Source organism: Zymoseptoria tritici, chromosome 4, assembly GCF_000219625.1.
Source record: "Zymoseptoria tritici IPO323 chromosome 4, whole genome shotgun sequence".
Taxonomy (NCBI): domain Eukaryota; kingdom Fungi; phylum Ascomycota; class Dothideomycetes; order Mycosphaerellales; family Mycosphaerellaceae; genus Zymoseptoria; species Zymoseptoria tritici.
The window spans coordinates 2,401,959-2,427,017 of NC_018215.1; the positions used below are offsets into that span (position 1 = coordinate 2,401,959).

Genomic DNA, 25,059 nt, shown 5'->3' on the forward strand with positions numbered 1-25,059 from the left:
TGGGGCATCGGAAATTGCATAGCACAGCGACATCAGATGAAATTCAGCGCATCGAGGAGGAAGAAATGAAATGCTTTGTACCCCCGTCTATCTTTCGTTCGGTCTATCATTCAATGCCCCCACTCTCAATCACGACATACCGCCCTCTCTCTTCTCTCGTTCCCACCCGTGCGTTCAAGCCGTCCATCTATCTTTCATCCCCCTTACCTCTCCTAGCCTCAACCTCCCGACACCTCCTCGCCAAATCAGAAACATGCTCATCCCCACTATCCCGACTCAAGCCTCTCAACGCTTCATCCAATTGATATAAGTAATCCTTATTCTCCCCCGATGGACCTCTCGAGTCGACGATATGTTCCGCCAACGCTTGTGGGTCTTGAGGGCCGAGGAATTGGGGATTATCTGGTAGGCCGATGTAGACGAGACATTTGATCTCGCCTTGTGGGAGGAATGGGCTGGGTTCGTCGGAGTGGGTTGGGGAAGGGGGTTGTGGGTGGAAGGGCACGTATTGGATGCTGTAGCCGTTGATCTCCCGGATGTCGAGGTATTCTTTCACTTCGGGGACGTGTTTTGAGGGGATGCGGTAGGCCGCTCCCCAGGTTCGGGGTGGGGCGGATGTGTGCTGTTCCACGATCAGCTCTTTGTCCACGGCATTTGAAGATAAAGATATTGTTGAGAAGCAAGTCGAGATAGATGGAGCATCAGGAAGGCGACCTACTTGATCTGTGAGTGTCTCCCATAGTTGGCGATCGATCAATGTGCAGACTCGACCTGGAGCTTCAGGGGTTCCACGATGGTCTTCGCTGTTGTGTACCGATGGTCAATTGAACGATCGCGTTCGACGCCGAGTAGTGGTCGAACCTTGCCTGCGGAGTAAGTTCAGCCATTGATTGGTCTTGTCATTTGAGCGATACGACGGCCAAATTACCTGCCAGAACCGTCGGACATAGCCTTCGATATATCCCGGAACCCGTAGATCTGGCGAAGGTGGTAAGCCAAGGTCACATTGGAGCTGAAGGATCGATCATGAGTACCGAAATGGGGCGGAGGCTTCCATATCAGGCTTCTATCCATACGGTCAGTTTGATGTTCAAGCAAGTCTGGAAGTTGTCCTTGGTACCCATATCCAAATAACCAAAGATCGCTCTCGCCGTTGTCAGACATGGTAGGGAAGGTAGATTTTACAGTTTTGCTGAATTTCCGGAATTTCTCGTTATATGCAGTATATGAGTAGTACAATAGATGCCGTGATCGAACAAATGAATGGCAGAAACAAACACAATCGCTATCCATCCCATGGACCGATCTGCGGTGAAGTCGCCGTCGACCAATATCTTGATTAGTCAGCTGGGTTTAAGGTTCTGAATCGCGAACATTTCCAGTCCATCATGCAGACTCAATCGAGTGCCGCTCTCACGAACATCCACCTCATCCTCTCTCCGTGTCTCCCCTGCGATCCCGCAGGCTCTACCACCCAGCATGGCGGACTCCAAAAAGGGCGCTGGCGGCGCCGACAACAATCTCGGCCAATACAAATATGCGGCCATGTCAAATTTGGTCCTCCAGGCGGATCGAAGATTTGTGAGCCGTCGCGGCGATGAAACGACGGGAGATCCAGAGTCGCTGGCTGGCAGAATAAATCTGGGAGAAATGGGATCACGGACAGCACGTGAAAAGGCACCTGTGTCCGCGGCGACACAAGAACAAGCCCGGAAGAGGAAACGAACAGAACCGGTGCAGAGCTCGCGCGCAGCTGGTATCCTCAGCCAACAGGATATGAACATTGAAGGACTGCGATATCGCCCCCGAACCGCTGCGACCAAGGACGTGTACGATTTGATCTCGACGAATGTGGCGCAGAAGATGGGTGGCGATTATGGTCTTGCAGTCACGGCTTCTGCGACGGATTCCGTGTTGGAGTACCTGAAGGATGATAGTCTGAAGGACTTTGACAAAAAGAAGGAGATTGACGATATCTTGGGAATCACAAGTTCGAGCAAGGAGTTCAATCAGCTGGTGAACTTGGGCAAGAAGATCACGGATTATGATGCGCAGGACGATGATGAAGAAATGGGCGAGGGTCTGCAAGATGAAGCGGATCTGGATGAACAACAGGGCGTAGCCGTCGACTTTGGATCCGAGGATGAGGACGAAGATGCTGGGAGAACATTCGAAGTCAGGGAAGAGGACGAGGAGTCAGAAGACGACTTGGCCGTCGGAGCTGAAGAAGAGGCAGAAGACGGTGCTGGTCCTCCACCTGATGTCGAGGGCGAGGAAGGCGAGGAAGATGATGGAATGGTGATTGAGAATCGGCCTCGTCGGAGTGCGAAGGAAAGCAAGGATCCGAATAACGTCCCGGCACACGAAATCGATGCATACTGGTTACAGCGACAAATCGGCCAAATATACGAGGACGCTCACATTCAGACCGAGAAGACACGAGAGGCCGAAACGATCATGTCGGCGAAGGATGACGAGGGAGAAGAGAAGCCTTTGCGAGAAGTTGAGAACGACCTCATGGAACTCTTCGATTACGAGCATCATGAGTTGGTGGGCAAGCTGGTCAAGAATAGAGATAAGATCATTTGGGTCACTCGATGGCGAAGGGTGGCCGAAGACGAGGAGGCTCGCGTGGCTTTGGAGAAGGATATGGTCAATGCCGGACATGCCACCATTCTCAAGGAGCTGCGTGGCCGTGACGATGCGCCTGCAAAGGGTGCGCCGAAAATCACCGTCAAGCTAGACCCAATGGATCTGGACGCCAAGCTGCCAGTCAAGGACGAGGACGATGTCAAGAAGGAAGGCATTGTCGGTGGTCTGCAGCCTCGGAAGACGCTCAATCTTGAAGACTTGAAGTTCGACCAAGGCAACCATTTGATGACCAACCAGAATGTCAAGCTACCGCAAGGATCGACGAAGAGGACCTTCAAGGGCTACGAGGAGATTCACGTGCCTGCGCCAAAGCGAAGGCCGAACCCGAACGAACAGTCCCTAATCCCAACGTCAAGTCTACCGACCTGGGCACAAGCAGGCTTCGGCAGCTCCAAGTCCCTCAACCGCATCCAGACAGAGTGTTACAAATCTGCATTCGAAGATGACGGCAACATGCTGATCTGTGCTCCGACGGGTTCGGGTAAGACGAACGTCGCCATGTTGACTATGCTTCGAGAGATCGGCAAGCATCGCGACCCTGACACTGGAGCTTTCGACCTCGCTGCTTTTAAGATCATCTACATTGCTCCCTTGAAGGCGCTGGTACAAGAGCAAGTTGGCAACTTCGGCAAGCGGTTGGAGGCTTACGGGATTACTGTTTCTGAGCTTACTGGAGATCGGCAGCTCACCAAGGAACAAATCGCAAACACCAATGTGATTGTCACTACGCCTGAGAAGTGGGATGTCATCACTCGAAAGGCCACCGACACGAGCTACACGAACCTCGTCCGACTGATCTGCATTGATGAGATCCATCTTCTGCACGACGATCGAGGCCCCGTGCTTGAGAGCATTGTTTCTCGAACAATTCGACGTGTTGAGCAGACTGGCGATCCTGTGCGAATTGTAGGTCTGTCCGCAACCCTGCCCAACTACCATGATGTTGCCACTTTCCTGCGAGTCGACAAGAAAGACCTCTATCACTTCGACGGCACATTCCGACCTTGTCCATTGAAGCAAGAGTTCGTCGGCGTCACGGAGAAGAAAGCGATCAAGCAGCTCAAGACGATGAACGATGTCTGCTACACAAAAGTGCTTGAGCAGGTCGGCCAGAACAAGAATCAGATGCTCATATTCGTCCATTCACGGAAGGAGACCGCAAAGACTGCCAAGTACATCCGTGACAAGGCGCTCGAGAATGATACTATCGGACAGATTCTGCGAACAGACGCTGCCAGCCGTGAGATTCTGCGCGAGGAAGCGGAAGCTGCGCAGAATGCAGAGCTCAAGGACGTTCTGCCGTACGGGTTTGGTATTCACCACGCCGGTATGAGCCGAGCGGACAGAACTGCTGTCGAAGATCTGTTCTCCGATGGCGCGATTCAAGTCTTGGTTTGCACAGCGACCCTCGCGTGGGGTGTCAACTTGCCTGCGCATACTGTCATCATCAAGGGCACGCAGATCTACTCGCCTGAGAAGGGTTCCTGGGTGGAGCTTAGCCCGCAAGATGTGCTGCAAATGCTTGGTCGTGCGGGTCGTCCTCAGTACGACACGTATGGTGAAGGTATCATCATCACGACACAGGCTGAAATTCAGTACTATCTGTCTTTGCTGAACCAGCAACTGCCGATTGAGTCGCAATTCGTCTCGAGACTGGCGGACAATCTCAATGCCGAAATCGTGCTGGGCAACATCAGGACTCGTGACGACGGTGTGGAGTGGCTCGGCTACACATACCTCTTCGTCCGCATGCTACGATCCCCCGCCATCTACCAAGTTGGCGCCGACTACATGGAAGACGAGACACTCGAGCAAAAGCGAGTCGATCTGATCCACTCAGCTGCGGCAGTACTGGAGAAGGCCAGCCTGGTCAAATACGACAAGAAGACAGGTCGTCTGCAGTCGACTGATCTTGGCCGAATCGCCAGTCACTACTACATCACGCACAACAGTATGCTGACATACAACATGCACATCCAACCTTCCGTCAGCCCGATCGAGCTTTTCCGAGTCTTTGCGCTCAGCGACGAGTTCAAGTACATTCCAGTGCGGCAAGACGAGAAGCTCGAGATGGCCAAGCTCCTGGGTCGGGTACCAATCCCAGTCAAGGAGACGATCGACGAGCCGCAATGCAAGATCAACGTCTTGCTGCAAGCATACGTGAGCAGACTGAAGCTCGAGGGTCTTGCATTGATGGCCGATCTCGTCTACGTCACGCAGTCCGCTGGTCGTATCCTTCGTGCGATGTTCGAAATTGCATTGAAGAAGGGCTGGTCATCCGTTGCCAAGGATGCTTTGGATTTGTGCAAGATGGCGGAGAAGAGGATGTGGCCCACCATGACGCCGCTGAGACAATTCCCTGACTGCTCGGTCGATATCATCAAGAAGGCCGAGCGTATGGATGTGCCGTGGTCGAGCTATTTCGATCTCGACCCGCCACGGATGGGTGAATTGCTGGGCATGCCTAAGCAAGGTCGACAGGTCTGCAACCTGGTTGCAAAGTTCCCCAGACTGGACATCCAGGCACAAGCGCAGCCTATTACTCGGAGTATGCTTCGGGTCGAGCTCACCATCACTCCCAAGTTCGAGTGGGATGATTCCATTCATGGACGTGCGGAAAGCTTCTGGATCATTGTCGAGGATTGCGATGGTGAAGACATCCTATTTCATGATCAATTCATCCTCCGCAAAGACTACGCCATCTCCGAGATGAATGAGCACATCGTCGGATTTACAGTACCCATCACCGAGCCCATGCCTCCGAACTACTTTATCTCTGTCATCAGCGATCGCTGGATGCACGCCGAGACCAAGCTCACGCTGTCCTTCCAGAAGTTGGTCTTGCCGGAGAAGTTCCCGCCTCACACTCCGCTTCTGGACATGCAGCCTCTGCCTGTTCAGGCCTTGAAGAGGGAGGACTTCGTGGGTCTGTACCCGGACTGGCCGCAGTTCAACAAAATTCAGACGCAGACGTTCAATGCACTGTTCCAATCTGATGACAATGTCTTTGTTGGAGCACCGACTGGCGCCGGAAAGACTGTCTGCGCGGAATTCGCCCTGCTTCGGCACTTCGCAAAAGCGAATGCAGGCAAGGCTGTGTATGTTGCACCCTTCCAGCAACAAATTGATGCGAGGCAGAAGATCTGGCAGGCGAGGCTAGGCCCATTAGCAGGTGGCAAGGAGATCGTCAAGCTAACTGGCGAGACGACTGCTGATCTGAAGCTCCTAGAGAAGGGTCATCTCATCCTCGCCACGCCTGTGCAGTGGGATATGATGTCTCGACAGTGGCAGCGAAGGAAGAATGTTCAGAATGTCAGCTTGATTATTGCCGACGATTTGCACATGCTCGGCGGCCATGGTGGCTACATCTATGAGGCTGTCATGTCTCGATCCCAAGCCATCAAAGCTCAGCTTGAGAACGACCTGCGAACCATCGGTCTGAGCGTTTCCCTCTCCAACGCGCGAGATGTTGGCGAATGGATCGGCTGCAGCAAGCACACCATCTTCAACTTCAGCCCCAACAGCCGACCAATCTCCCTCAACCTGCATCTGCAGACCTTTAACATTCCCCATTTCCCCTCGCTCATGTTGGCCATGGTCAAGCCTGCTTACCAGGCTATCGTCCAGTACGCTCCAGACAAGCCGTCAATCGTTTTCGTTCCAAGCCGAAAGCAGGTTCGCGGCACCGCACTGGATCTGCTTGCTGCTTGCACTGCCGAGGATGACGAGGATCGATTCTTGCAGACCGACGCTGAGCAGTTGGCACCCATCCTGGCGAGGGTGAAGGAGCGGTCACTCGCTGAGTCGCTTTCGCATGGTATTGCTTACTTCCATGAGGGCATGAACGACTCCGACAAGCGCATCTCCGAGTCGCTGTACATGCAGGGCGCCGCACAGGTCATGCTCGTGTCGCGAGACTGCTGCTGGGAGATCCAAAGCGTCGCTCATCTTGTCATTGTCATGGGCACGCAATTCTTCGAGGGTCGTGAGCATCGCTACATCGACTACCCCATCAGCGATATCTTGCAGATGTTCGGCAAGGCTGGCCGACCCTCGACCGACAAGGACTGCAGAGGTGTGCTGATGTGTCCCGATGTCAAGCGCAATTACTACAAGAAGTTCTTGGGTGAGGCGCTGCCGATTGAGAGCCAGCTGCAGTCATACCTACACGATGCGTTTGTCACTGAGATCAGCACGAAGACGATCGAGTCGACGCAAGATGCTGTGGACTGGACGACTTACACTTATCTCTACAGGAGACTGTTGGCGAATCCCAGCTTTTACGGGCTTACAGATACCTCTCACGAGGGTCTCAGCGCGTACCTGTCTGAGCAAGTGGAGAGCACGTTGAAGGATCTGTCTGATGCAAAGATCATCGAACTGGACGAAGACGAAGATACCATCGCCCCACTCAATGCTGCCATGATCGCAGCATACTACAACATCTCCTTCATCACGATGCAGACGCTCCTGCTCTCTCTCCGCCGCGGCACCAAGCTCAAGGGAATCCTTGAAATCGTCACAGCTGCCACCGAATTCGAAGACATCCAGATCCGCCGTCATGAAGAGTCTGTCTTGCAACTCATCTACGATCGCATCCCAGCCAAGCTCTCCGACCTCAACCTTGAGTCACCACACACCAAGGCATTCATCCTGCTGCAAGCCCACTTCTCCCGCATGCAACTCCCTACCGATCTCGCCAAAGACCAAGAAGTCATCCTCCGCAAGGTGCTCAACCTCCTCAGCGCTTGCGTCGACGTGCTCTCCTCCGAAGGCCACCTCAACGCCATGAACGCCATGGAAATGAGCCAAATGGTCGTACAAGCCATGTGGGACCGCGACTCGCCACTCAAGCAGATCCCTCACTTCGAAGACCGCGTCGTGGAAGTCTGCTCACAGTTCAAGATCAAAGACGTCTTTGAATTCCAAGACGCTATGGATCCGGACGAGAACCCCGACCACGAGAAATTGATGAAGGGTCTCGGTTTCAGCAACACTCAACTCGCCGACGCGGCTAAGTTCATCAACGAGCGGTACCCGAACGTCGAGCTGGAGTTCGAGCTTGAGGACGCGGAGAACGTCGTCTCTGGTTCTCCGAGCACGCTTAATGTCTCCATCACTCGCCAATTGGAAGAGGACGAAGAGCCGAACCTTGCTGTCCACGCGCCGTTCTATCCTGCGGAAAAGACGGAGAACTGGTGGTTGGTGGTTGGAGAGGAGAAGACGAAGAATCTGCTCGCGATCAAGAGGGTTACTGTTGCGAGGGAGTTGAAGACGAAGTTGGAAATTGTGGTCCCGACTGCGGGGGTGCATGAGTTGACGTTGTATTTGATGAGTGATTCGTATGTGGGTGTGGATCAGGCGCCGACTTTTGAGGTTGATGCTGCGGAGGGCGAGGAGGAGGAAGAAGATGAGGACGAGGAGATGGAGGGGTAGATTCTAGAGAGTTGGATGCCTGGCGTTGTGGGATATTGAGTGGTCTTGGTCTCGAAAGACCGACAAGGCGCTGTTTGTAGCGTCGCTGTGTGAATACAATCTATCTTGTGCATCTGACTGTTTCATCTAGTTCTCGTCCATCGACTCCCATCCTCCCTCGCCACCGTTTTCCTCCGCCTCGTCCTCTTCGTCCTCAACCTCTGTGTCCTTTGCAATACCAACGAATCGCTCCTTGAGCACTCCATCCACTGGCTCCGGCAACCTCACCCTCGTTGCAAACGCCTCGCGCACGGCTTTGTTCGTACTCGTATCCCACACCTGCACTGCACCTTTGCTCCCCGCCACCGCTAACCTGAAAGCGATTTCATCGTCCGGAGCAAAGTTCGTCGAGAACACCTTCCCGACTTCCAAATCTCGTGAAACGACCATACTCGGCCCACTGTCCGCCGTCACATTCCACAACTTCACCGTCCGATCAGTGGAGCCCGTAGCAATGAACCCGGGTACAGCAGGATTGAGCGAGAATGTCGAAAGAGTCTGGTCGTGCGCTTGGAGTCTCCACACGGCTTTACTTGCCTCTGGCGTCGCGGGTAATGTGCGCGCATCGAAGCAATGAAGCACACCATTCTCCGTGCTGACGTAGAAGCGGTTGTCATCATGTGGGTCCCATCGCAACTGCTCGACGTCTGACTCAACGCCCCATCGGGGGACTTTTGCTCCAGGAGCGCGCATGTCCGCTGCAACGATTGTGCGGTCGTAGGACCCGGAGAGGAGGATGGAGGACTGCGAAGGATGCCATGCGAGGGCGCAGACTTTGTCGGTGTGATGTGAGTAAGAGTGCGCAGCGGTGCAAGTTGTGAGATCCCAGAGTTTGGTCGTCTTATCGGCGGATGCGGAGGCGAGGAGGTTGCGGTGTTGTCGGTTGGCGGCGAGAGCGAGGACGGAGTCGACGTGGTAGGCGTCGTTTGACTTCTTGGTCTTTTTCTTCTTTTTCTTGAGCACTGGTTCGGGCATGTCCATACCTCCGCCTTGCGAGTTTTGTCCGAGGACTGCGTTTGGGTACATACAGTCCACGATATCCAGATCCCACAGCTCAATGTCCGGATCCATTGTCCCCACGGCGGCGAAGTTCCCTCCATCGCTCGAGGCGGCGTTTTGTCCGACTTTTGTTCCGACCCATTCTACGCAAAGTGGGACGGCGGGCAGCATGACATCGTGGTGAACGTACAAGTTGTCCGCACCATCTTCGTAGACGTATACTTCCAGATGTGCGACCTCGTCTTCTATTCTTGCCGATAGCAGAACACTGTCGGTGGGCAGGATTTGCAGCTCTTCTCGCTCTTCGTCGTCTGATAGCTCTCCTTCAGGGATCGTTAGGTATGGATCGTCGTTGTTGTCTGTGTGATATGCAAGGTCTTTGATGTTGCTGAAAACACCGCCCGCAGGTTCGTCATCCTCCTCGCCGGGAACGTTCGGTTCGTCGTCGTAGTGCTCCATGTCGTATTCCGCAAGATCGTCGTCCTTTGCGGCCTCGTCGTCGCTGTCGTTGTCCGAGTCCTCCTCGTCCTTGTCATCGTCTTCAGCTCCTTCTGAAGTATCTCCCATGTTCACTTTGTTCAACGCATCCCTCGCCTTTTCCAAATCTACCTTTGCATCGTCGAGCTCGAGCTTCGCCAGTTTCGCAATGCGAGCGTATTCGTCGTCGTCCATTTGGTACTTCGTGGGAAAGGCCGCCGCATGGCCTCGAGGGACCCATGCGGTCGCTGTGATCATAGAAGTCATGCTTGCTGTTTGTGCCGTCTAATCTCCAAACAGAAATGTGTATGAAGAACTGACATCCACCTCGAATCGCAGTCGAGTCGTTCTTCAAAAGATATTTAAAGTGGGGCAAAGCGACGAACAGGGTCTTAGTGGCGGGACCGTCCGCCGCTATGCCTGGATGTCAGCTTCAAGGTATATCGAACACCTGTATCTTCTCCTTGTCCTCCACGAACACTGCAAGCCAATAACCACACGAGATGGATCACTCCAAGATGGATCACAGCGGTAACTTCTGCCTCCGTCTCAGCTTCCAATCCCTCCTGCTGACCCGCCTCAAGGCATGGACCACGGCGCCCACGGCGGGCATGGCGGGCACGGCGGAATGGACCACTCCGAACCCATGTGCAGCATGAACATGCTCTTCACCTGGGACACGGAGAACCTCTGCATCGTCTTCAGCGGCTGGCGTGTGACCGGGACTCTATCTCTGATCGTCTCCCTCCTTGCCATCATCGTCATGACAGCGGGGTACGAAGCTGTGCGAGAGGCGTCGAGGAGGTACGAGGCAAAAGTCGCGGCGCGGGTGGGACAGAAGGGTAGTGGAGGTGAGTGAGTGCAGATCAGGTCCTCTCCGTTCTGATACTAGAGGCCGTGCGGGGAGGGTTGGTTGTAGCTCTCTTCTGATGAGGAACGCGTTACCTTACAGCTCCTCCGAACCGCGAGGACACCGATACCGAACGACGCTCACTCCTACGATCAGGGAACCCTGCCAAGGCAGACGAAGGCAGGATCACGAAGGCGGCGTTCTATGCTGTGCAGGTCTTCTACTCGTTCTTCATCATGTGAGTTCTGAACCTCGGCTTGCATGCGTCCAGATCGCTGATTGTGTGAAAGGCTGTTGTTCATGACCTACAACGGCTGGATTATGCTCGCTGTCGGCGTCGGTGCATTCGTCGGATATCTCATGTTCAGCGGCTCCGCCGCTACCAAGAGCGCTGCTTGCCACTAGACATTTGTTGCGTTGATACTACCATCTGCATCGAGAATGTTCGTCGAATCTATTCAATGTCACCTCACAGCCCTTTCCAAGCGACCTTCGCAACATGGTCCACCCTCTTCCTCGTAGCTTTTACGAAACCCAAATGCCTCAGTTCCGACAGCGCTCGCTGGAATAGCGCCATCGTCTTCTGCTCATCCTCCAACTTATCCCCCACAACAGCCTGAAACGCCTGCCACAAATCGCTCGCGTTGATCAACAAGCCCGACTCCAGGTACAGTTGATACAGCACCGCCGTGGCCGGCTGACTTGCCGCAAGCGTAGCCTCTTCCCCATCGCCTTGACCCGGCGCACAGCACTCGCAATCCAGGTAATCATGCGGACTCGCCAATGCCCGCTCAATAGCATGCCTTGGACGTGGAGTGAAGACTTCTCGATACGGGCTCTTCAGATCGTAGACGAAGATCTCGTGGAACGGGAGGTCTTTGGGATTGACAAGTTTGTCAGCCAGGAACTCCTGCAACAGCTTGGAGAATTTCCGGATGATGATCGTGTACGCCGAGTCTTGCTCTGAGAGAACGGACTTTTGTTTGCTCAGCTCAACTTTTTGCGCTACGACGGTGGTCCGCATGGTGGAGTTTTGGACGTCGTCTTCGCTGCGGAGCGGGATGCGTAAGTTGGCCATGCCCTGGACGAGGTCCTCCAGGTCGGCGCGAATACAGTAGAAGGAGTACTTGTCTTGGGGTGGAAGGTTGCGCGAGTCGTCGTCGAGAGCCTCCAGGATTTGTCGAGCGATGTTGGAATGCGCTTTGCGGAGGGAGAGGAAGAGGGAGCGGAGTTGCGCTGAGTTTGAGAGTTTCCCGGACATTGCTTGGACGTAGAGTTTCGACTTTGTCGTCACTGGAGTGTTGGGGAGGTATTGCTGTACCGTCCGTATCACCTCAGTAGCGGCGACCATTTCGGCCAGAGCGGTTCGCCCACGTTTGACAGCCTGTTGCGTGAACGTGAACAATGCCTGATCCCGATCCAGCAGATCGCGAACAAGCTTTGCCTCTCCAGCCTCCAACCTCCTCGTAGCCTCATTCCGAAAAGAATCTAAATTCCTCAAAGCCTCAAAGTGATCTTTGGGTACACTCTCGAACTCCACCTTGGGGTCCAGGAACACACTCAGCGCATTCGCAAAGAAACACGACATGTAAGCGTACTTCGCCGCCTGCGCCAAAGAATCAATGCTCTGAATGTAATCGCTCTGGCGCTCCAACATCATAGCCGTGAGTCCCGCTCCCAACCAAAGTCTCACTTCCGTACTCGCGATCGCTTCGAAGACCTGCTCGACTTCATCCGCTGAAAGTTCCGCGTCGAAAAGTCGGCCTTGTAAGCATCTGACTGCAGACTTTGAGAGTCGTTGCTGTAGGAACTCCACCGAGGTCGCGACATTGAATAGACATGCGAACGGGATTCTTCCCTGCCAACAGCTTAGCAGCTCGATCAGTTCGGAAAGCAGATCCGAGTCGAACGCCTCCGTGTCTTCGATGGCGATGACGACCTGCTGGATCCGCCGCTCTTGGACGAAGTCGCAGAGGATCTGCAAGTCGTACTTCAGCAGCTTGGCACCCTTCCTCGTTGAGCCCCCCACTTCCTCGCCATCATCATCGTCTTCGCCCTCAGGGCTGGAAGTCGCCTTTTGGATGATCGTCCGCACAAGGCCTTTGAGATTTGATCCCGCATTTGATGAGATGGTGGCGAGGACTCGTCTCGTCCTTTCTCCCGTCTGTTTGGCGACTTGAGCGGCGATTGAAGCTCGAAGAGCAGAATTCGGACCGGCGAGAATGAGACCTGCGGGTATGCGATCTGTAGCTGGTATTCTGACAGCTTCGTCCAGAAATTGAGCAATGTCCGTGACGGTCGTGGCATTGATGGTATTGACCTTCGCATCTATGCGGGCTTGTTGGGCGGACCACGCTGTTTGGTAGGCCTTTTCGCGAATCGGCCAGGATGTTTGCAGGCCGGTGAGCTCGACTTTTCGGCGCTTTACAGGTCGTGTGTCTTCTGGACTGAAGACATAGCATTTTTCGTATTCCATTGAAAGATCACGAGCCGGGATGTGGTTTGTACCTAGGTAATTCGTGACGGAAGTCGCGTTGGACGTGAGTGTCTCGTGTTAAAATTTGCTGCCTCAGGCACGACTAGTACAAAAAGCTGACCTCACGCCATCCATCGACATGACTACCTTACTTCTCCCACTTCGCTTCCATCTCCTTGCCACCCGCTGTAGCGGCAATACCCCTCTCTAGGACCACTGGGAGACTTTGCTGTACGACTTGTGCAGTAGAGAAGACGTGCGCTTCGCCACGCTGGAGCGCTTGTGGACTGTCATCGCCGAGGCATCGACGTCGACACACCCATCGACCTCCTTCACCGAGCAAAGAGGGCTCAGCGTCTTGCTGACCATATCGCAGAATTGCCCATCAGCACTAAGAAAGTCTGGACCATACGAGGTCTCAGATCTGCACAAGTTTGCGGCCGAGTGAGATGTGCCATTCGACATGATCAGACGCTGCTCCATCCAAGGACGACGGGTTGGAACTGCGCGCTTCGCTCCTGGGATGCCTGCGAAATTATCAGTTCCAGTTCCCGAAGCTTCCTTGTCCGCGAAAGCCACTCACCATTGATTGGACCCGGATCTTTGCCAAACGCGGTCTCGCTGCATTCCTTGTTGTTGTCAAGTGTGTCTGGAATCTCGTCAGTGGCCATCGCAGTGGCGGTTAGGATCACCCACCCTCAGATTTCTCGCCGTAAGCACGGGTCCGAAACTTGAGAGCAGAAGTCTCAAAGTCGCCTGTGTCGTCTCCATCGATCCAGGTGCAGCGAGGCTTGTAAAGCTCGCCAGTGTCGTTATCCTTTCCCGCCACTTGATTGCCTTCGTACCAACGTTGGCCACAGTTGAAGCCGATGTCTAACGCCGTCAGTTCGAGATTCAGTCGTGTACGACAAATGGGCTCACCTCCGGTCCACGCGCCACCTGGACTGTCGTCGAACATGCCTACGCTGACCCAAGCGATACAGATGGCATCGTTGGTGGATTCGACGCTGATGAAATCTCCCTGCATGCCTGGTACACTCTGGTCTATGGTGAACTCCCGAAAACCTCCGGTGCCAACTTTGGCGCCCGCAGCTTTGCCGATATAGTTGTTGTTGGTGTCGAAACCATAAATGGCTCCGATACCTCCGCTCTGTTCGGTCGTCAGTCCAGCTCTTTGAGCGGTGTTGATCAATGACTGACCAGGTTATCACTATCATCGTCACCAAGTCCCACCTTGACACCGATTGTCGTTCCTTCGGCAGGCTTGGCGGGCAAATTGCTTTGGAAGAAGCCAACAATGGTGAGTATCCCGCTCGAAAGTCCAATGGCGTTCACAAGGGCCATGATGTCGAATCGAATATGTATTGAAAGGGTGTGTCAGAAAAGGGAGTATGGACGCTGATAAAGTCGACAGGCTTTCGATGTAGCTTATATGCCAACTTCCTCTTGACTTTGCCAACAGATCGACTCTACAGGGCCTCCTTCATCGATATCCGAGCATTGAGACGTCATGTTCCCGAAACTCCGCCGGCCACGCCATCGGCAACCTGCAGGCAATGTCTCGAGAGTCGACTTGCGTCTTCTGTTGGTGCCACCGACGGAATACCTCGTCTTTGGCCTAGCCATGACGGCGCCAGGAATGTCCCTGGCACATCTCTCCGATCTTCAGTTTCCGCCAAGGTTTGTGCAAGGCTGTACGTGCAGCAAGACAGACGCAAATAAACTCAGCCGCACAAAACCGCCGTTCATGAAGTGATGCAAGAAGCCCGTGCTTGATGGCGAGCTCGATTCCGGATTTATCTCATGCTCAGCTCTCCCGATTCGTCCAACATAGCCCATCGGAGGTAGCACAGACTCTGCCGCATCGACCGTGGCCGATAACAGTCGACTCCCATGTCATCTCCGCCTGACTGCAGCATGGCTGTCTCACACTCTGATGTCGTTTCCCCAGACGACGTCAGAGTACGAGTCGCCCAAACAAACACGGCGTACCTTCAGCATATAAAGTCGGAACACTGCTCAAGATCAACGACTTCTCCGAATCACATCCTGCCCATCCGGCTCCAATCTACCACACCAGCCGGCTCTCGACCATGAAGTCCAGCCTCACCGTCCTTACTCTCGCGGCAGCAGGTTTTCTCTGCGCAGCAGCCTCCCCAACGCTCAAGGTTCGCCAGAACGATGTTCCCAAATGTGCCGACGGCCGCGGAGATGGGCTGCGCAGCTACGATAGCCGTGAGTGAGCCTCTCCGTCCTTCACTTCCTATCTGCTAACCGTGGCGAATAGGAAGCAAGTGCGAAGACGGCTGCAAGTCCTTGAAAGAGGAAGCCGAAGGCGACAACAAAGGTGGGATCTGCAGTGGATTCTGTACCACCTACCCCGGACCCCAGAGTTTTGGAATCATCATCCGCTGCAATGGTGAGTACGGTCACTTGAGGCTGTGTTGGTGTTTGCAGCTGACGGAGTGTAGGCAAGGATTATTCTTGATGGTCTGGCAATCAGATGCTGGCGGCAGGTTATTGTTGATGCGCATCGGGACTCAACAAGTGGTCAAGTCGTGAATGAAGTTGTGTTGCAGTTCGGATAGCAAAATGAATCAAGTGTTGGAAGTGAGCGCTGAGAGTTTAATGGCTTCCCCAACAAACTCGTTCCAATTCTCTCATTCCTCGTTGGGCAATACTACAACTCCTACTTCCACACGTTGTTCTCAGCGAACGTTCTGTACCGAGTTGCTGAAAAGCACGACGAACGTGAGGTCAGCCAAGATCTCCACCAACACACATCACCCCTGCCCTGCCGCCAAGGTCACATACCTCTCCAGGGCATTCCTCATGCTTTGTGCTATGCCGCAGGTACCAATGAAGACTTAGACAGTGCTTGGACGTTTCAGGACGTGACCATGATCAGCCTCGCCGTCCGATTTGATGGCTTGCATAAGACTCTGCGGCCAGATGGGCAACGTCGTCACTGGGTTACACAAGGCCGCCGCAAGATGTGACTTGTAACATTCATCCCTTCGGAGCCATCACGTTTTCAAGATATTCCATCTTCAAGTCGCATCGCAATCAATCGAGTTCCAACAGCAACAACAACAACGCCTTCAACATGATGGACAGCATGCTCCTCCACATTGCCTTATTCTGCCTCCTCGGCATATCGGCTGCTCAGATCATACCGTACACTTCTCAAACCTCTGACCTTTCTTCAAAGAACCTCCTCGCTGACACTTGATTCCCACAGCACAAACCTGACCCTCACCTTCTCATCCTCATCCCAAGGATCCTCCAACTCCTGCGCCGACTCCTCCTCCACCTCCGGTCTGACATTCACCACCTCTCCCCTCCCGACGGTCGGACAGTGCTTCAACCTAGCCGACATCTTCACCAACAGCACCAGCAACTCATCCACCCACAACCAGACCTACTCCGTGACCAATTTCGAGACATACGATCCCGCCGCGAACTACTCCTCTATCCACTACTCCCAACCCAACACCTCCACCACCGCAGACGCCACTCAACGTGCCGCTCGAGCCGTTTATCTCTACTCCGCTGCCGACTGTCAACAGGGAAATGTCGACAACAACGGAGAGACTCTGGAGCCGTATTTCGTGTGGAGCTGTCAGAATCTGGGGGAGTGTTTCGAAGTCGGGATCGGGGTGAAGAGTTTTGTTGTGAGCTCGGCGGAGAGGGGGTTCGCGGGCGGGAGGGAGGAGTGTTTGATGGCGGAAGCGGTCGGGGCGAATGGAGGGTTGAAATTGAAGGGATCTGCAGCGATGGCGTTGATGATGGCTTGCGCTGTGATCGTAGGCGTTGGAATACTGTAGGACGCGAATATGACTACGACATCAATACATCTCCACCACCCCCTCACTCCGCCCTCCTCCTCCCCCAAACCACAACAAAAGGAAACCACATCCCCTCCCTCGGCTCTAACGTCCTCTCCACCTCCCCCTTCACCTCCCCCCTCTTCTCCTCCCCTTCATCCCCAACCGTCAAATCCACCATGCGATCCAACGCCGCCCTCCACGCTCCTCGCCCCTCCCGCATGAACCCCCTCATCTTCTCATCAACCCCCGCATCCCCCTCCCCTCCCCAAGGTAGTCGAATCACCTTCCTCTCACACCGTTCCAGTCCCGCTTCATCCCGCAAGATTTCATCCGCGCGATCAAACGTCAGCATATCCAACCCCATCGGTCCGCGGAGTTGTTCCATGCAGAATTCGACCCAGTTCCAGTCTTTCGAGACCGGGGCGGGATCGTCGTGGACGTAGAAGTTCCAGTCCGCGATGTCTTGCATTTCCAACCACCCGCCTGGAGCGAGGAGGCGGGAGACGGAGGTGATGTGTGTCGTCCAGTCTTGCATGCCGGAAATTAGTAGACGGCTAAACACCAGATCCGCGCTCCCTGGTGCGAGGCGCGGGTCGGAGGCCATGAGGTGGAGGATGTTGCCTTCGATGAAGGTGAGGTTTGCTGGGCAGTTGGGGATGGAGACGGGACTCAGGTCTACGCCGTAGACTTGGGCGTGGGGGAAGTTTCGGGCGAAGATGAGGGAGTTGGAGGCGTTGACGCCGCAGCCTATGTCGATTATTGTTTTGATGTGCGTGTGGGACGGGATGGGGCTGAGGGGTGGAGTGCCCATCAGGGCGATGAGGGAGTTGTGTTGGGTTGTGAGGCGGAGGCGTTCTTGGTCGCTGGGAAAGGGGTGTTAGAGTGTGGTTCTTTGGGAGGAAGGGAAGGCTTCTTACTCGTAGCCGAGTGAGTAGACGGATCCTTGTTTTGCTGCTGTCTCGCGGCCTTGCTCGAGGGAGGTTTGCTTCGCTGGTATGTTCGCCATGTTGACTGTTTTTTTTTTTTGCGATGGTGGAGTGTGGAATATGTGGAAGTGAGACAGGAAAGGAAATATGTGCTTCTCCCTTACCTTGCAGAAGTCTACAGCTAGAAGAGGTCGTGGTCAATATATACCTCACTGCCCTTCCGCAGCTACCGTCACCCGCAGCTAGCAGTCCTGAGAGGAGTATACGGTGCTATTATCAAGCAAGTCCAGGAAGGTACCAACTACCAAACTCAAACAGCTCCATATGCCCAGACCCCACCACACACGGAAGATCCGGGCCAGGCTTGACATTGCTTCACACTTGTCCACGTAGCCGTTGATCCGCCGTAGATCTCGCGTTTCGGCAGTCGGTGTTTCGGTCTGGCGGACGTCACCACGCCGTTGCGAAACGACCCATTGGGAGCCAATGAAGTCTATTCACCAGGCGGCACACCGCCGATCGGTTAGGATCTGCTAGTGAGGGCCGGGTCATCTTCGTGGCCGAGATGGAGATGTTGTATAGTAGAGCGTGAGACTCGTGAAGAGCTGCGGACCACGGCCATATACCACACCGTCAGCTGACAAGAAAGTGATGTGGTGTTGATGCATGTCGAAAGAGGAGCACAGCACGGAAGACCAGGTTTGACTCTGAATGCCTGAGGCGTCCAAAAGGCTAAATTGGAAGAGCTCTGCCTCTGCTGGTCAGTGGTGGATGATGATCTTCGACTTTACACGAAGAAAGAGTGCAAGTCATGCAGATAGATGTGAGAGGGAGTGGGCGGAGAACGGTCCCGACACACGTTACGAGTCTTCAGAGGAGGGAGGATGGCTGTGGGAAGACATTGTCTGAGCGAGGGATCGATCTCCCAGACCCAGAGGTATGGACTTCGGTGTCGCGCTACATACCAAGACAAAGACGATGGAATCGCTCAGAAAGGTCTCGATCTTTGTAGCGTTGCAGAGCAACGGCTCGCGACGAAATTCAAGCAAGCGTTCGATATGGTGGTGCTGGCAGATTGACATGAATGCAAAGCGTTTCAATTGAAACCTGATGTTTGCAGAGCAGTCGACGGATTCGAGGAAGGGAGTCGACGTACACAAGGAGCAAGACCGGTCAATCTAGATGTATGGACAGAATCTGAACTTACCAGTCTCTTCGTAAATTTCACAAAGTCATGGAAAACACAACCTGGAACTCCTTGGCGCCGTCCGACAGCATTTTCCATTGGTGACACGACGTTCGCATCGGCCGTGGTTCCGGACATGTGCTTTGTCGGCGACTGGACAATGCACTTTGAGCCAAGCACGCATGCTCGGTTGGCTTCGCTTCTGTGCTGGAGGCGTCGGCACTTGCTTGCACGATGGGATGCACGATTTGACGGCGGATCAGGCGGATGAACGTCTGAGGTCGGTCGAGCCGCCCTTCTCGGTGGTCTGCTCATTTCGATGGCATTCCCGCTCGGTGCTGCTGTCGACTCTGGTTCTTCTGTCCCTTTGCAGTCGCAGCAAAGCTCTCGGGCGGTCGCTTCTTCCGGACAGCCGTCCGACATCCGTCCGACCATGAGCTGCAGGCCGCGGGCTTCCGCTTTCAAGGAAGATATATTGTGAGAGCCGGTGTCTGACTAGAGCATTTTAGCAACGCTGTCAGGACATCATACAGCGAGCATACAGCGGCCGAAGATGGTCAAGCGCCTGCCAAGAGTGGCCGAAAATGGACGAAAATCAGAATCTGCTGTCATGGCCGCTACACTCGCTGTAGCGGCCATGACAGCACGGATTCGGACACGACAGCAGCAGGAATAGTATAGCGCATTTGAACAGCCAATAATGACTCTGCGGCCGAGCTAAGTACGTCTGCCCTTAGCCGATTTTGTCGCAAAGGCATTTGCCAGCAACCCCTCCGGAGCTTGTGCTGTTACCTCGCTGCATGCTGTCCTGACAGCGTTGCTAAAATGCTCTACTACTGACACGCATGAGGTGCGGTTCGGATGAATCTCGTGGTGAGATCTGGGCGTAAGCGCGGTTAAGCAAGGACCCTGAAGGCCTTGTCGCTGCCGGCATTGTGAGTCGCTTGACCTTTTGTTTCTTCCGCGAGTTTGCTGGCCGTCCATGGCCTCAATCCGCCTAAAATTCGCCGGTGTGTCTTGCAGGCGATCGTGCTGTATCAATGCTTTTTGTCCGGCCGTCCATATCCACGATATAGAGCAAGATTCGCGGCACCAAGATGAGCGGATGACAGGTCACACCGGATGGAGAGTGAGGTCAGCGATCTGCCTTGTAGGAAGTCGCAACCATCCCTACCCGAGCCTAGCGTCACCTTCCGCACTAAGCCTCATTCAATGAGATGAGAAACACAAACTGCAATTGTCGCGCTCTGATTGGACGAGTTGGATGTCTTATCTCGAGCCTCTCTTCACCTCCGAACAACTGGCACAGCGGTCGATTTCTCTTACCTATTCCTTACGTACTCGAACCACGATGGGTGGCACTTGGACGCACTTTGTTGTGCAAAACGACCAACAGTCGGACAGGGAAGTCATCGATGCTGAGCTTGATGGGGGCTGGTTCTATTAGCAATTCTCCCTTGGCGGAGAGGGAAGGGATGAGTGATATACCCTCCGGACGGTACTGCTCGCGTGCTTGGCTATTTCCCTCATACTATTCCTACTCATATCTCTCTCTTTCATTGAGAAGAGTGTCCTTGCATACCAAATCAGACACTTCCCACGACTCAATGACCCCCAAGACGCTTGACCATCTCATTCTCATAGCAGCTCTGTGCGGATCCTGCGACCACGCTTAGGCCTGGGACATTCCTGCATCTGCTATCACTTTCCTTAAACGAGACCTGAAGTTACCGGCGATAAGACCGACTTCGACCCATATCGCATCCTCCGCCGCATTGGACAGTCGAACTAGACTCTGGCAGTCTACGGCGGATAGACAGTACTCACCACCGGATTGGCCGTTCGACATCACTTTGCCTGTTCTTGCAAGAAGCATACCCGTCTGCCTCCTCGAGAATCCCCGCCAAGCTACGCCTCCGGTCGTCTCTGCCCTACGTTATCTCTCTATCTATCGAACCCAGAACATACCTTACCTATCTGGATCGACATCACCCAAAGCATGGCCGCCGTGATGACAGTCCCGCCTCTAGCCCCGCGACCTTCGCCACGCCCAATTACCGTCTGGTCCTCTCCCAAACCTCTCCCAGACGGCAAAGAGAATCGACCTGCCTTGAAACAGCTCCAACAAAGCACTCCACCCAATCGATCACGAAGAGAAAGACCCTGTGACGGCTGCCGGAAACGAAAGTCCAAGTGCGTCCTGCAGGAGTCCCGCCGATGTGTACTGTGTGAATTCCACAAGCAAGACTGCACGTTCATCCAAGACGCCCAACCGAGGAAACGCAAAGCGGAGGATCCATTGAAGTCCGACGGTCCGACCAAGAAAGCCTCCCCACCCGTGCTTCCACGTCCAACATCTGCTCCGGTGGTGACCACAATCCCGAAGAAGGAACCGGACGCCACATTGCCGACCCCGGCTCAGCCCTCGATGAGAAAGCCCTTCGCCGTGGACGAGACATTGAGCTTGCAGAGGCATCGGCACTGCAAGTATCTTGGCCAGACGACCGCTCTCGACGCTTGCTTGATTGGGCTGGGATCATTCAACGACAAGAACGAGACCGAGTCGCAGGTTGGGACGCTCCGTCAAGTCACTGGGACTGAGTACTTCAGCACACATGCCGATGCCGACGTCAACATCCCCGACGATGAAACGAGGGCACTCGGAGAGATCGACCAGATCATTGGACCTCATGGTCCCGCCTTGATCGATATCTACTTTCGCAATGTTCATCCCAGCTACCCCATTATCCAAAAGCAAGCCTTCCTCGACCGACATCGACATGGCGACCGCCAGTTCAATCCTCCTTTGCTGGCCGCCATGTACCTCCTCGCGCTGACATGGTGGGACTACGATCCGTCCGTCTCTGCCCACCCGAAGCCAGATGTTCCCAAACTTGAATACATCGCCATCAGCTCCCTCACCATTGCCATGCAACGGCCCAAGATCTCCGCCGTACAGGCTGGTCTCCTCCTTCTTCAACGAGCCAAGTCTTCTACCTGGACACTCACGGTCCAACTCGTCGCTCTGGGACAAGACATTGGCCTCCACCTCGACTGCTCCGACTGGTCTATACCACTATGGGAACGACTTCTCCGCAAACGTCTCGCTTGGGCCCTCTACATGCAAGACAAATGGTCTGCAGTGATGCACGGTCGTCCCTCACACATCAACTCCTCCGACTGGAATGTGCCTCAACCAACAGAGGCCGACTTCTCCGAAATCATCGGCCCGTCTTCCGAGCACGAACAAGAAGAAGACTCCACCACATCCAAAGGCCGACAGGTCTTTACGCAAATGATGGCTCTCACATCCATCATGTCCGAGGTCTGCGAAACCTTCTACTCCGAGACCTCGAAAGCCGCCTTCCTCCGCGCTGGACCATACGCAACCCAACTCGTGCTCAACAAAGCCAAACCCGTACAAATCAAACTGAAAGAATGGTTCGCCAACCTTCCCGCCGACTGCAAAATGGACTCTTCCACCACCCCATCCCTCCAAACCAACCCTGGCGTGCTCCAAACCCAAGGCTACCTCCACCTCGCCTACTTCGCCACAGAAATCTGCATCCACCGCCGCATCATCTCTTCCCTCGACTCCGCCACCGCGGACCCTTACATGCTCTACATCATCCGCTCCGCCGCTAAAACCCGGCTCATCTCCGCTCTCGACTTTGTCAACCGGCTCACGCCCTCCCATCTACACGCTTTCTGGTTCTTCGCATCCGCTTCCAACTTCGCGCTCATCGGCACGTTTGGCGCGCTGCTAATGGCGACCAGCGCGGACGAAGAAGAGAAAACCTTTTATGAATGTCGACTCAATGAGTTTCGATGGACTCTGACGGTGAGTAAGAGGAAAGCGGGCTGGATTGGACAAGCGCTCGAGACGTTGAATGCTACGGGCGGGATGTTGAGGGGACTGCCGGCTAAGCCTGCTGCTGGGAAGGGAAGTGGGGTGCCGCCGCCGCCACCGCCGATGATGCAGAGGGCCGTCACGCTGGGAGAGAAGATGATGGGCGGTGGTGATGGGGCGGAGGAGATGGATGTTGATGAGGAGGAGGAGGAGGAGGAGGAGGAGTGGGATGAGGAGGAGGATGGGAGGCAGGGGTGAAAGGACCCTCGGCGTTGATCCATGAGTCCGGATGGCTGGAACTACCTTATACAATGACAAACCCACGATATAACGCATTATGGAATGTTTTACGACGACCTTGTAACTCCGAGATCCGGCATCTTGTGTATCCGAGGGAAGAACCATGGGGTTTGCCAGAATCTCCATGAGACATTGACGTTGGCAAAAAAGGCAGTGATTGTACAAAATCCTCTTGCATTTATAGAGCATCCAGCTAAATTCTATTCTGCTCGTGTGGCGTGAGTGAGTGGCACGCGAGTTGTCAATCCTATCGTCTACCGAAGCACACTATCTCGTAAGTGATCGACAATTGAATCATCGTCGCCGAGATGGCTCGCGCTGTCTCCGTCATCCCGAGTTTTCACTTTTCGTATGGGGCTTCTCGAGATCCGAAGACGACCCAAGAGTGTTTGCCCTCTGTAGGAGCATTGCTTGCAATGGAACTGGCAGTAGGCGAAAGCGAACCGAGTTGTGTGCCGTTGTAATGTGTCAGGGGGCGCAAGAGCATGTGCGAGTGTGATTTTCTCGGTTGTTTCACTCTCTCGGCCTTCTCGGCGCAGTAACGGCCTTAGGTTGGTCGCATCAAGGACCAATTGCTGTTGGCTCAGTTGGGCTTCGTTCTCCTCGATATGGCTCGGAATTCGTGCGCGGTAAGTGCGTTCAGAAGGGCTTGCCTTTGCTCTCATTAGGAGCCGCTTGTTGGGGTTTGATCTCAGATCAGATGATCCAAATGGCCACGCTTTCAACCATGCTCGTCTTCACTCAAACCCGGACATCCCTCCATCTCCGCATCCTCATACTTGAACTTGCACCAGAAGCAATAGTGATGCTCCTCCCTCAGATATCCCACCAACTTCTCCAACTTCTCCTTTGCGTCCAACGCCTCGAATGCTTCCAAGTCGGTATCCTCCTCCTCCAGATCCTCCTCCACCTCGCCTCCGTATGCCAACTTCTCATCTTCTTCTTCCTCCTCATACTGTCGACTCCGTGACAAGCTCTGATCCATATCATACCTCATCCGTCTCTCCCTTTCCCGTTCCAACCTCTGTTTCACCAAGGGACGGTACAGCACATTCACCGACTTGAGCGGTTTCTCCTTCCCCTCTCCAACCCCATCCTCACCACTCTCAATCCCCTCCAAAACCTTCATAGCCCCCCAAACCATCCCCTCCACCCTCCTCTCCTCCACCTCAACCCTATTCCTCTCCCGAAACTCCTCCGCCGTCAACTTCACCTTCTTCTCCCCACCCTCCACCTCCCCCGCCAACTCCCGAATCTTCCTCTTCCTCTCCCCTTCCAATCCAATCCCTCCCCTCCCCTCTCTCATCTCCACTTCAATCGGCCTCGTCCTCGCTCCCTCCATCTTACCCAGCGCTTCGCCTTTTTTGAACCCCATTTTCGCCATGAGTAGCGCGCCTTTGTTCGAGGGATTCGCAGTGTCCAGCTCGGTGGTGAGAGCGGACTCGAGTTTCGCGCGGTCGAGGGCTTCGCGTTCGGCTTTGGGCAGGATGTTGCCGCGCGAGGCGGCTTCGCGTTTCTGTCGGGCGATGCGTTGGAGGGAGGATTCTTTGACTTTGGTGGTGGGAGGGGCGTCGAAGGTCATGGAGAGGTAGTCGTCTTCGTCGTCGTCGGCGGCGGCGGAGGTCATGGTGGGCGGAAGTCCGCTGTCGGCGGTGGGATGGTGTGGTGTCGCTCACTTGCGGTGCGAGAATGTTTGTGTCGAGCTCTTCGGAGCTTCGAGAAATTGTCTAGGTTGACATCACCGACAAGAGGATGCCACCCCCGCTAGTGGGTCGATTTTCACAAGCGCAGGCGGAGTTGCGAGTGAATGCAGGAACAACGACTTCACTCCTCTCGGCTGCGTGTCTCGATGCGTGCATACAGCGGTTGCATGTCTGGCGCTACGAACTTTTGCCGGGCGAGATGTTCGATTCTGTTCCATTCGTTTGGAACAGCTCCGACGACAACATCGTCATTCCTCCCCTTGAGATCGATCAAATGGACTGGATCTGTTCGCTGCTGACGATGGATCAGAGCTCCCCTATGCGTCGTCAGCAAG

The 25,059-nt window shown here is 54.5% G+C and overlaps 10 protein-coding genes across 10 annotated transcripts; 4 read left to right on the forward strand and 6 right to left on the reverse strand.

The window, feature by feature from the left end:
* Positions 1–187: 187 nt before the first annotated feature.
* MYCGRDRAFT_71535 (uncharacterized protein) lies at positions 188–1,278 on the reverse strand (the record flags this gene model as incomplete). Its single annotated transcript, XM_003853210.1, has 5 exons — positions 188–637; positions 719–803; positions 924–978; positions 1,035–1,066; positions 1,121–1,278. The coding sequence occupies 5 exons, from the start codon at positions 1,162–1,164 to the stop codon at positions 188–190; spliced, it is 666 nt and encodes a 221-aa protein (XP_003853258.1).
* Positions 1,279–1,479: 201 nt separating this feature from the next.
* MYCGRDRAFT_71536 (uncharacterized protein) lies at positions 1,480–8,088 on the forward strand (the record flags this gene model as incomplete). Its single annotated transcript, XM_003853079.1, has 1 exon — positions 1,480–8,088. One exon carries the CDS (start codon positions 1,480–1,482, stop codon positions 8,086–8,088), a length of 6,609 nt encoding a protein of 2,202 aa, XP_003853127.1.
* A 126-nt stretch (positions 8,089–8,214) lies between these two features.
* Positions 8,215–9,874, reverse strand: PWP1 (PWP1 periodic tryptophan protein; the record flags this gene model as incomplete). The annotated part of the gene is made up of 2 exons (XM_003853209.1): positions 8,215–8,406; positions 8,485–9,874. 2 exons carry the CDS (start codon positions 9,868–9,870, stop codon positions 8,215–8,217), a joined length of 1,578 nt encoding a protein of 525 aa, XP_003853257.1.
* Positions 9,875–10,189: 315 nt separating this feature from the next.
* Positions 10,190–10,858, forward strand: MYCGRDRAFT_39901 (uncharacterized protein; the record flags this gene model as incomplete). The annotated part of the gene is made up of 3 exons (XM_003853080.1): positions 10,190–10,454; positions 10,556–10,691; positions 10,744–10,858. 3 exons carry the CDS (start codon positions 10,190–10,192, stop codon positions 10,856–10,858), a joined length of 516 nt encoding a protein of 171 aa, XP_003853128.1.
* A 64-nt stretch (positions 10,859–10,922) lies between these two features.
* On the reverse strand, positions 10,923–12,929 carry MYCGRDRAFT_71542 (uncharacterized protein; the record flags this gene model as incomplete). Its single annotated transcript, XM_003853208.1, has 1 exon — positions 10,923–12,929. The coding sequence occupies one exon, from the start codon at positions 12,927–12,929 to the stop codon at positions 10,923–10,925; it is 2,007 nt and encodes a 668-aa protein (XP_003853256.1).
* A 207-nt stretch (positions 12,930–13,136) lies between these two features.
* MYCGRDRAFT_85859 (uncharacterized protein) lies at positions 13,137–14,273 on the reverse strand (the record flags this gene model as incomplete). Its single annotated transcript, XM_003853207.1, has 5 exons — positions 13,137–13,456; positions 13,513–13,578; positions 13,650–13,766; positions 13,851–14,079; positions 14,130–14,273. 5 exons carry the CDS (start codon positions 14,271–14,273, stop codon positions 13,137–13,139), a joined length of 876 nt encoding a protein of 291 aa, XP_003853255.1.
* Positions 14,274–15,022: 749 nt separating this feature from the next.
* Positions 15,023–15,491, forward strand: MYCGRDRAFT_92826 (uncharacterized protein; the record flags this gene model as incomplete). The annotated part of the gene is made up of 3 exons (XM_003853081.1): positions 15,023–15,164; positions 15,217–15,348; positions 15,433–15,491. The coding sequence occupies 3 exons, from the start codon at positions 15,023–15,025 to the stop codon at positions 15,489–15,491; spliced, it is 333 nt and encodes a 110-aa protein (XP_003853129.1).
* A 1,060-nt stretch (positions 15,492–16,551) lies between these two features.
* MYCGRDRAFT_92827 (uncharacterized protein) lies at positions 16,552–17,765 on the reverse strand (the record flags this gene model as incomplete). The annotated part of the gene is made up of 3 exons (XM_003853206.1): positions 16,552–16,750; positions 16,804–17,622; positions 17,677–17,765. The coding sequence occupies 3 exons, from the start codon at positions 17,763–17,765 to the stop codon at positions 16,552–16,554; spliced, it is 1,107 nt and encodes a 368-aa protein (XP_003853254.1).
* A 3,105-nt stretch (positions 17,766–20,870) lies between these two features.
* On the forward strand, positions 20,871–22,979 carry MYCGRDRAFT_109284 (uncharacterized protein; the record flags this gene model as incomplete). The annotated part of the gene is made up of 1 exon (XM_003853082.1): positions 20,871–22,979. One exon carries the CDS (start codon positions 20,871–20,873, stop codon positions 22,977–22,979), a length of 2,109 nt encoding a protein of 702 aa, XP_003853130.1.
* Positions 22,980–23,742: 763 nt separating this feature from the next.
* Positions 23,743–24,648, reverse strand: MYCGRDRAFT_85860 (uncharacterized protein; the record flags this gene model as incomplete). Its single annotated transcript, XM_003853205.1, has 1 exon — positions 23,743–24,648. One exon carries the CDS (start codon positions 24,646–24,648, stop codon positions 23,743–23,745), a length of 906 nt encoding a protein of 301 aa, XP_003853253.1.
* Between the last annotated feature and the right edge of the window lie 411 nt (positions 24,649–25,059).